At 33.9% G+C, this 10,899-nt stretch overlaps 4 protein-coding genes across 4 annotated transcripts; all 4 read right to left on the bottom strand.

The window, feature by feature from the left end:
* Positions 1–1,030: 1,030 nt before the first annotated feature.
* Positions 1,031–3,504, bottom strand: PHYBLDRAFT_70733 (hypothetical protein; the record flags this gene model as incomplete). Its single annotated transcript, XM_018442326.1, has 3 exons — positions 1,031–2,394; positions 2,477–2,635; positions 2,820–3,504. The coding sequence occupies 3 exons, from the start codon at positions 3,502–3,504 to the stop codon at positions 1,031–1,033; spliced, it is 2,208 nt and encodes a 735-aa protein (XP_018283655.1).
* Positions 3,505–3,813: 309 nt separating this feature from the next.
* On the bottom strand, positions 3,814–4,704 carry PHYBLDRAFT_70732 (hypothetical protein; the record flags this gene model as incomplete). Its single annotated transcript, XM_018442325.1, has 5 exons — positions 3,814–3,950; positions 4,039–4,094; positions 4,237–4,331; positions 4,398–4,502; positions 4,669–4,704. 5 exons carry the CDS (start codon positions 4,702–4,704, stop codon positions 3,814–3,816), a joined length of 429 nt encoding a protein of 142 aa, XP_018283654.1.
* A 1,556-nt stretch (positions 4,705–6,260) lies between these two features.
* On the bottom strand, positions 6,261–7,388 carry PHYBLDRAFT_70731 (hypothetical protein; the record flags this gene model as incomplete). The annotated part of the gene is made up of 4 exons (XM_018442324.1): positions 6,261–6,294; positions 6,439–6,522; positions 6,580–6,621; positions 6,868–7,388. The coding sequence occupies 4 exons, from the start codon at positions 7,386–7,388 to the stop codon at positions 6,261–6,263; spliced, it is 681 nt and encodes a 226-aa protein (XP_018283653.1).
* Positions 7,389–9,283: 1,895 nt separating this feature from the next.
* On the bottom strand, positions 9,284–9,761 carry PHYBLDRAFT_153303 (hypothetical protein; the record flags this gene model as incomplete). The annotated part of the gene is made up of 2 exons (XM_018433109.1): positions 9,284–9,402; positions 9,482–9,761. The coding sequence occupies 2 exons, from the start codon at positions 9,759–9,761 to the stop codon at positions 9,284–9,286; spliced, it is 399 nt and encodes a 132-aa protein (XP_018283652.1).
* Positions 9,762–10,899: the final 1,138 nt, after the last annotated feature.

The raw sequence follows: 10,899 nt of genomic DNA, 5'->3' as shown, positions 1-10,899 counted from the left end.
GTAGATAATATAGTACAATTCGTGCGCCATGTGTCTCGGAATATTTCATATAAGGTGTAGCTGTGTGGGTGTTTGAGTTGGTTGGTGGTTTGGTGTGTTTAGTACACCAATACATTTATTCATGCATATTACATATATAAAATCATATTTTAGACTACTACTTACAAAACGTGCAAAAGCAGTGGCTTTGATAATTCTCCCTTAATTTTATTTTATAAGCTATTTGGTATTCCTTCTCCTGTATTGAATACTCTAAATTCTCTATTTCTTAGCATCAGATAACAATATATATATATATATATATATATCTGTATGTATGTATTAATAGTACTAGTACTATCAATAAGAAAATAAATAAATAAATGATAAAAAAATTATTAAAATCATAATAATACAAAGCCAAGGGTATTAAAGGGGTTTGTGAATAGAAAGTTGATCCAGACCATCTACGCACCTATGCTTAAATCTCAAAAATAAATAAGCACTTGAACAACCACGTGTACCCTTTCTTGTTGTTATCATTGTCGTTGGTTTATATATATATTTATTTGTATTTATGTATATGTAATTTACATTTTAGATATAAAGAGCAAAAAAAAAAAATACCTAAATTTTCAATCCTCTTTTATAATCTAAATTAGAAAAATCAAGTTAATTTCTGACATTTCTCTATATATCAAAATGGGATTTTATTGACATTTTTGTTTTATGGGCAAAAAAATAAATAAATAAATAAATAGATAAGAAATGAAAGGCACAAAAAATGAAGTCATGAAACAAGCAAGCAAGCAAAACGAAGAAAGAAAGAGAAAAAGAAAGAAAAAGAGGTATATTTGATATATACGTATATATAAAAGTTATTGTTATTTTTTGTTGTTGTTGGATATCGTCATTGTCGTAGTTACTGCGGTGATAATGGAAGAGGTATGTAAGTAAAGAAGAAAGAAGAGAGAAAATATACATGTATAATAATAATAGTAATAGTAATAGTAATAGTAATAGTAATAAACAAGAATACAAGTGTCGTTGCTCAGGGTACATGACTGTCGCTACTGTTTCGTTCGCTGGAATAATACTTTGCTACGCTTCTTTCTTCGGATGAGCTGCAGCAGCTATTACTCGCATCGCCATCATGTCCCTGAGTATCTGGAGTTCGCCGCCGTTTCCCTTTCTGCCGGTCTTTTCGTTTGCCACTTTCGGTCTTGCGAATGCTCTTATAGTCCACAGTCTCGGCTGTGTCGGGCGAATCTTCAAGTGAAAATATCACTGTACGCTTTGAGTCGGGCGTAGAATGAGTCGGAGTGTCAAACGAAATAGAGGATCCGCTATTTGACCCAACGGACACGACAGAGGACCCTGGGGTCATATTAATAGTGTTGTTGTTGTGCCATGATGAGGGACGAATGTGGAGATCTTTTGTGAGCTCAAATAAATTGTCCGACAGTACTCCCCCCACACCAAATGCTGATGACGATCGAGAACGTGTAGTCGGATTGTCTGCGTGCGATTGTACTTGCGATTGTAGTTGTGGTTGTGATGGTAGCTGTGGCTGTGGTGGAGGTGATTGGATGAGAAGCGATCGGCGTTTGGCTCTGTACTGAGATGGTCGAAGGGGAGGTTCGGCTTCCTCCGGACGGACAGACCATGAGCGAGATGCACGCAAAGGTAGGGACCGACTCCTCCGAACATCCCGGCGTTCTTCATACAGCTTGCTTTGCTCAATTTCTGCGCGCGTCATTTCATCTGGACTCTGGTTTCCATTATTAGAACTGCCACCAGTACCAGTACCAGTACCAGTACCAGTACCAATACCAGCACCTCCTCCTCCTACTCCTCCTGTGGCGGATAATGACACTGCTACTGCTACAGACGAAAGGGCTGCTGTCCACTTTGACTGGACATGTCCATGGCTTACGTCATCTAATCCAATACACTCGTACTGTGGCATCATTCGTGTGGTCTTGTAGACCGTTAACATTGCCAGAATATATGTGGCCCACAAAAATGTGGCTGCAAACAAAAGGTTTACATAGGTTGACGGATCGCTGACAATTGATGACACGTGCTGTATCCAGCCAGGGGTGGCCCCCATCAATAGAATTCCTGCTGCCATTGCCATGAAACAAGACAGCATTCCACACACTATGGTTATCGAGGCGAATACTGATTTGTGGCGGCAGGGTTGGGTAGCAGAGTAAGCGTCGGGTTGGCTATCGAGGTCTTCGTCTTCTAGTTCTCCCGAAGCACACGGCAGTAGACGCGGAAGGTTGTCGGATGGTGATTTACGGAATGTGACCTGTAATGCACGTCCGACTGATCCCACAATACAAACATAGCCTAGTGCAACCTGAACTTGGGTAGAATATGCTTCCATTGTCAAACTTCCCATGATAGCTTTTGAGAATAAGAAAGAAGAAATAAAGATTGATAGATTAATATGCTTGTTACTGGTATCAATATTATTCTTTTGGGTTACCTCGTCCGGTCAGACAGACTATAACAGAATTCATAATATTCCTCTCTCGCATTGCAGGCATCCATGTTTGTATACTGATAGTTATTGAGAACAATCCACCTGTAAACCACAATAAACCAAGATTTCCGGCCAACCAATTTGAACCTAAAAGAGGTGTGTCTATTCAAACAAACAAACAAACAAATAAGCACAAGAACAAACACAAAGGCACAAAAGCACAAAAAGCAAACAAACAAACAAACATATACAAATAAAGATAAAATATTGGTCTGTTTTGTTTTGGCTTGTAATAAAATACTACAACTAATAATAACAGAAATAATAGAAAAATATAAACACACACCTGCCATGAAGAGATTGAAAAGTCCCCAAAGGGTGATCAAAAGACCTTCATAGTACTCGGGTGTAGAAGTGCGTGGAAGAGACAAGACGCCGACGAGGTGCAGGAGAGCCATTGTTCCATATCCCAATAGGCCACCACCCATCACTAGTGGCAAGAAGCACTGGCGGTACGGGAATCCGGCACAGCTTTCGGTGAACAGCACTACAGTCAAGATCAGATAGATTGATGCTACGATCAATACAGACCAGCCGATAATAAGGTGTGTATATTCTGGTAAATTTGTTGCGCACCAACGTGTGGGTGTTTGTGTTGGTAGCCAGGACGTGTGCGAATATGGCGGTAGTCGATGGAGTTCGAGACTGCGTCGGGTCATATTAAGACCGACGACAATTTGCATCAACACTAGGACCATTAATAGTCCTCCAACTATGGCCACAAGTATCGGCACTAGCGATCCCGATGAAGTCGAAGGCATCCAAAGACCGGCAATCGATCCGATCAGTGCAAAGATCGTCCCAAGTCCAATCGCGACAAAGTGCCGGTTGGGGTGGCAACGCGTGCCTTGAATGAGTGCAATGGGGTAGCAACCGAGAAAACTGAGGGTTATAAATACGAGGTGAATAATTACTGCTGGGTGCCGAATAGGTATAGGTGAGGAAAAGGTAGTTGTGGTCAAGGTGTCCATGATGATGATGACTTCGATTTCGATTTCGATTTTACTTTAGGTTGGTGCAGTGATTCTTTGAGTGCATGCAGTTTGGGCCTATATTTTATTTTATTTTATTTATTCTTCAATTTTTGTTGCTCGTATTCTTGTTGGTCGTGTTGTTCTTGCTCTTGTTGTTGTTGAAATATTTTTTCTTTATTTTCTCTCCTCTCTCTCTCTCTATCAATATATATTTCTTTCTTTCCTCTCAATAATAAAATAAAGAAAAGCAAAAAAAAAAAGTTTATTCAGAGTGTGAGTTGGTAAAAGAAGAAGAAGATCAATAGTTTAGAAAAAGAGTGTAAAGAAGCTGTTGTCGTGTTTTGTTGTTGCTATTGGTGGTGGTGGTGGTGGTGCTGTTGCTATTGCTGTTGTGAGAGAGAGGGAAACGGAAAGAGGTGAGAAAGGCAGCAGATTTATTAATACTATTATATATATATATATATATATTTGATTATTATTTTTGGTTGGCATCAGGACAAACCTAATGGGGTATTCAGCTATGGCTCCTACCTAAAAATGGCAAAGGGGCGTGGTTCCATATTTCTATGAACTTTAGCGTGTAATTTCTATACAATAATTTTATTTGCATTTTATTTTATTATTATTATTATTATTGTAAAGAAAAGAAAGATCCCTGTATTTTTCATTAACCATTACTGGGTTCTCTTCTTCTTATCATTTCTCTTTTCAAAACAGCATTCACATTACATTAGTCTAACAAGTAAAGATGCTAAGAAAAAGAATTGGATCTTATTTTGTATATTTGTGCGTCTTTTTACAACCATCAAGAATACAAACACAAACTAAGGAAATTTAATTTCATTTAATTTCATTTCATTTTAAGAGACATGACACACACTCATACATACATACGTGAATATATCTAATGTAGGCATAAGTGTAGGCATAGCAATAATAAGTATAGGGATATTCAGTAATAAACCGGTGTAGCGGTTGGTTTTTAATGATCGAGACTCAATGAGATATTATATATATATATAAATGTAGGTTTCTTTGTCAGCGGTCATTGAATGTCCTTTGTGTGTGTGTATGAGAGAGAGAGTGTGTGTGTACAGCCTTTTTGAAAATATAGTAAAAGAACTGGAGTCTTTTTTTTTATTTGTATTTTGGCTTGCTCACGTGATATATTGCTTCAAAAACCAGTATCCGAATCATTTTTTTTATTAAAAAAAAAGAAGCAAAATGAAAAGAAAAGAAAACCCTCTGGTGGTGAACGACAAGATAAGTTTCGATCAATTTGCTTCAGATTTCCAGTTTGGCGGAATTACTCTATTTCTTTTTTTTTTTCCTTTTTTTGTCTATTTCATTCTACGTTTACTGTACTTCAATGTGTATTTTGTATTTCTAATACATAAGAGCTGTATTGCCATTTGCTGTATATATCTATACTTTATATACTCTATATATTCTATTAAGAGAGCATATAGCCTTCATGAATACAAATAACCCAAGGTTTTCTTGAAAATATCAAGGATTAGAGTGATGTTTAAAGTCTAATGAGCTGAAATCACATTCATAACGATTTGAACTGCGCATTGTGTTTCAAATGTTGAGAATATATTTATACTTTTTACATACATTTATAGTTTTCTCTCTTTCTTTCCTTCTTTCTTCCATTCAAATGTCAGCCCATTTATTAGAATATTATTTATTTATATATACATAAAAAAAATAATAGGTTTCTCTTGGAGACCTTGGTACTTTTTAAATACAAAAAGGTAGCAATTATGTATATGTCCCAACTTGTTCTTTTTTTCTTTTGAAGAAAAGTTTTGTACTCTGCAATACATGACATTAAAAATAATAAAATAAAATAAAATATTTATTTAATAACCTCGCAGTGTAACATATGCTATTTTATTTTATTATTATATATATTGTTGATTTTTTGACTGGTTTGAGTTCCAGCCAAAGCTTGTAAGATGTGGGAAATAACAATAATAATAATAATTATACAAAGAAGAGGAAGAAATGAACTTTGAGATAATTACCAGGGAAGCTAAGATTATAAACCCCTTGAACAATTTACTAATAATTATGGTGATAGTAATAGTAGTTTTATATATGGAATTTAAATCTCATCTCAAACAAGAAAAATATATTTTATTTATTTATTGGTTTGCAGGTATAGTGGGTCAAATAGAAAGAAACACAAAGATGTCAATTATACCTACAAGATACTGTAATGTTGGCTGTCAATAATCTAAATTCAATTTTTATTTCTCAAGTGCACTGAGGGTACTCGTGTTGCCATCTCAAACATTTGCATAAAGAATATATATATTTCTAATAGACATGAAAATTTGCCCTTTTTTTTTTAAAAAAAAAAACCCCCCACTAAATACTAAATTCTAGTAATGAACTTACGACTTGTGATATTTCAGATTTTAATCTATTAGTTGTACTTCTTTATATATGTATATAGCAAGTGCACCTTGTGGGATTCTAGATTATTTTACATATGATCAAATAGTCTAAATATGACAGATATATATCCCCCTATTTGTTTTGGGGGTTAAATGTCTCTATTATTCTTATAATTGGCCCGATAAAAGCATAATAATATATATTGGAACTTTATGGTTTTCACCTTTATTGACTTTTAACAAATAAGAAATAATAGAAAATAAATAAAAAGTAAAAATAAATAGTTCATTTGTCATATAGTAAACGTTTTAGCTTTACTCTGGCTATATATATATATATTCTGCTTAAAAACCATAAACTATTTTTCGTCCTTTGCACCTAAAGAAAAACAAAATATTATTTAAACAATAAGCTATTTATGAGTGTATACATACATATATACATATATTAATTAATTAAGCATTTCTTTTATCAAATAATGTGCACCCGTTTTGGCTTAATATTAATATGAATAATTCTCACTTGAGATATTGAGAAACGTACTCCCCTGATTCTCCCAATCTATTGAGAGGTCTGACTAGAATGCAAAAAACCTTGGCAGTCAAACTGTATATAGCGAAGCAGAAGAAAACCCCTTTTCTCTATCACCTTTGGTCAACTTACTCTTTATTTTCAACTTCGCTAATGTAGATTTGAAGACAAGTACTATATTACAAACATTCTACATCAGGTCATTAAAATCATACTAGTAGTTTCTATTGACCTCTTGTAATGTCGCATATCTATATTGACATACCATTTATTATATACACTTTGTCTTCTTCTTTGTTGTTGCCGAAGGAAAAATTGATGGTGTATTGTCAAATATAAAGTTATACTCATATCTTAGCACTAACAGCTGCGATAGTTGTTAAGTGTGCGCGTATTCATGGTCTTAAAACAAATTCGTACTTTATAAAAATGGAAAGCAAGATTTCAATAAAAGGATAATAAAAATACTTTAAAGAGAGTTTGTAGATAGAATAGAGACACCAAGTCGCCTTAAAGAAATTCATTTTTATTTGGTCATATATAACGCTTGATTCTATCTTTAATATATATGTAGTTTTAAAATTATTGGAAGACGTGATGAGCGTAAGTTTGAGAAAAACTGTGGTAAGAGAAAATATAAGAAGTATCGTAAAATCCTGGAATTGTGGTATGAGAATGATAAAGATATTGTAGAATTCTTGAACTGTACAATGAGAAAAGTGAAAATAAGGAAAGTGCTGTGAGATTCTTGTAAAAGTGAGGTGAGAAGAGGAAATCAAGGGGTAGTATGTTTGGGACGGACGAAAGACGAAAACACCCAAACAAAGTGTGACAATTTTATTAACTAGGAAATGTTGGAGAGTTGAAGAACCACTTATAACCGTATAGACCAACATCTGTATATGCTTGCAAGAAGTATTGTTTAGAGTATGCTTAATCATTTAATATTACCAAGTTATAGCAAGTAGATATGCATCTTGTATTAAATGTTTATCGTATTTCAATTAGTATTTTATCTATTTAATCCTACGTTTAAGATTGTAAAAGCTCCTTTTTATTTTATTGTGAAGATCAAAGGCACTAATATATCCTATGAATGAAATCATACGTTTTTGACACACAGTTTGACAGACTTTTAAAAAAGTCTACGCCCTTTCTAAGATTTATGGTTAATGTAGAGGTAGGATCTTCGTATTTTTAAGAGTGTGACCAAGCTTGAGACGTTTAAAAATTTGAAATTGTTAATGAAGTGACCAGAACTTATGGATAAAATGCACATAATACTACTCGTATGCACTTTGGACTACAGGTGAAATGAATATATTCCATAAAAAGGTATGTGAAAAAGTGCAATAATAAACTATGAATATCGAAAATGAATATAGGATTATGATATACCTCACATATACAATGGAATGTTTTGTAACTATATTATTAGAATATCTTTATTAATTATTTTTTTCTTACTTGTGTCAAGATGCTCTCACTTAAATAGAATATTCTCTTTCAATAGAAAAGCAGATATTATGAGACACAAGCCATTAAGCTATGTTTTCAGAAGTTACGTAAACGTTAAAACCAGAGATCAAATAAAAAATTGGCTTACATTGATAAAAGCTGCATGTATGTTGCAAATAAAGTCAAGTATCATTTACTTTTTAAAATAAAATAAAAATCTTTAAATATTCAAATTCAAAACTTTGCCATTTTTTCTAATATTAAAACACTAATTAATTAAAACCACAGAAAAAAGAACAAGCTTAGAGAGAGATAAATATACTATGACTTGATAAAGAGAGATATTGGTACCAAATTGTCTCTCTTTGTAAAGTATAAATCTCATTAGAGTAATTGCTTCAATTGTTCATTAGTAACATCACAAATCCAACCTTCACTGTATATCGAAATAAAGTACCAAATCAATTTTCGTGTAGAATTAATATAATCTTTCCCAATCCAAGCAAAACTGCTAATAAACAAGTTAATGTCAGTCTTAAGTAAGCTGAATGTGAAGTCAGATTCTTTTCTGACCGAATCGTGAACAGAACCTCAATTATCTTATTTTTTTTTCTTTGTTAAAGATATTAACTTTACATGTATATATAGCTGGCCTTTGATTTTACTTTGCACGTCTGTTAAGCTCTCCAGAATACACCCAAAACATCTTATGGAAATAGCTTGGTCTTTTTGTGGAATTATCTTGATACTTTCAACTATTGATATAACCTCATTTCAATAAAACTCAACGTGGAATTCGGCATTCCGCCACCTGTTGTGTGGAGATTCAGATAATGTATACGCATACTTTTTGCTTTCTTTTCTACTTTCTACTTATCGGTTGATATCGTTTTAAAACGTGTATGTATTTATTTATCAGTGAATGCTGGGTTCATTTCGTATACTTGAACAAGCAAAAGAAAACTCTTTCTTGTGGCCTTGAACAAAAAACGCACAGACCACTTTAGAGTAACCTACAAATCGCCGTTATAGAGACTTGTACTCCACTTTGAGAGTTATTGCTACACCGATCAAAGCTAAACTCTTCATTACTCTTTTTACTTCTTTGCTTCTTTACTTTACTTTACTTCACCTTACAAAGTTGACTTCATAAGTACTCTGAGTAAATATTATTAGCTGTCTCTTCTGCCGTAGAACAGTCACACAAACCCAATAAAAAGAATATATAGCTATATCACGTTTGCTCTGACGTAGACATCTAAGAGTGACAAAAAGCGCAGTCCTAAACTTTAACCGCAGATGAAAAATTTTCTGTTACATATAGACCTCCTCCAACGCGCGTCGTTTGTTTTCTCCTTGAGCAACAACAGTCCCGGTTTCATAGTGAGGCGTCTCTTACGACCGTTGCAGGGAGATTCTTCCATGCTACAAGCATCGGAAAGTGAAAGTTGTTACTCGCCAGCTCAGTTAATTCTGAGAAGTCGTGGGGCATGGTCTCTTTTCATTTTTGGAAGGACTACTGTGTACATCGCATCGCCAATGTGGAATCATGATGCTGGGGGGAGGGAGGTCTAACCTGTGGTGAGATGTGCTGGCTCTTCACTGCTAACCTGACTGAACTCTTTAACGGCTGACGGTGAAGCTACTGGTAGTCGAATGAGCTGGACCTTATCACCTAGTGGTAAGTTCTCTGGCGAGTTCGCACCCACATTACTCGGCGACGAGATGTGGGGCTGGATGAACGGGTGCTTTCCGTTGGTTTGCCACCATTCCAGCACCTCCTTCGCTACCAAGTCAGGTTTACGTCCTGAAGGAGATTGAGCCGCGTAATGCGGGGACAAAGAACTTGGTGTCATGCTTTTTATTCTTTTACTCATGTAAAAGAACATTAAGTGAAATTCAATCAAATAGAATAGTTTCTTTACGTATATCTTTAAATAAATAAATAAAGTCTTTTTTAACTAGTATCGTCTCTAATAAAAAAACACGCTTTTAAACTTTTTTTTTACTTGATTGAAGATGTTAATGTTGTAATTAGGAAGGCTCATTTATAAGAAAAAATTAATCTAATCGAAAAAATAAGAAAGAAATAAAATACTATTTGTATATTTTAATGGAGAATCGGCAACCGTGTTTAACTATATATGCTGTTTTTATCTAAGAAGTATATAAGGATAAAGTTAGAATAATCTTTGAGAATGCCAATGGCGTGTAATATATATATATATATATATTATTGAATTTGAATAATCCGGATGGACATTACGAATAACATGCATTTGAATGAAAGAAAAAGGAAAGGCGATATATATGAAGAGAAATGAGAGATGAGAAGGAATAAAGAAATGCGTGTTTTGGAGAAACCCAGAAAAGTCATTGTGAATTCAATGCACAAGTAATTGCCCTCATTGTATTTACACAGACTGTGCACAAAATAGTTTAATTTGATGCATTTATAAAACAATCATCCTTCTCTGCAAATCTTTCTATATTACATTATTTAAAAAGTAGTCGGCAGCCATAGGGTACGTTGATTAGCAAGATATGGATATCATAAAAGGGATAAATTTTCATATTGAAAATTGAAAGTAGTATAATATTTGTGCATGTTGGTTATTACCAAAGATTAATTCATATACTTAATCTATATGCTGGTCTTTTTCTTTGCTTTGTTTAGTCTTAGCTAGGTACAGGTGCTCAAAAGATACTATGCTTTTGCCATTTCAATATTGTCAATTTTTTTTTAAACTACTAATAAAAGACAGTTTTCCCATCTAATTTTGAATAGATTTAGAAATATATTTTCTATCAAGAAAAGGCAAGTTATTAAATTAGATTGGCAGATCAAACTTCTTATGTATCTTGTCGTATTCGAATTATTTAATAAAAGCTACATCTGACAGTGTCTCAATCTGTTTAATTATCATCTCATTCTAGTAAGACTTACTGAAAATTGCATATAGCGAATCAATATTTAGATGCTCGATTTCTCCT

The sequence above is a fragment of the Phycomyces blakesleeanus genome (assembly GCF_001638985.1).
Source record: "Phycomyces blakesleeanus NRRL 1555(-) unplaced genomic scaffold PHYBLscaffold_43, whole genome shotgun sequence".
Lineage (NCBI taxonomy): Eukaryota > Fungi > Mucoromycota > Mucoromycetes > Mucorales > Phycomycetaceae > Phycomyces > Phycomyces blakesleeanus.
This window is presented reverse-complemented; position numbering and strand designations above follow the sequence as displayed.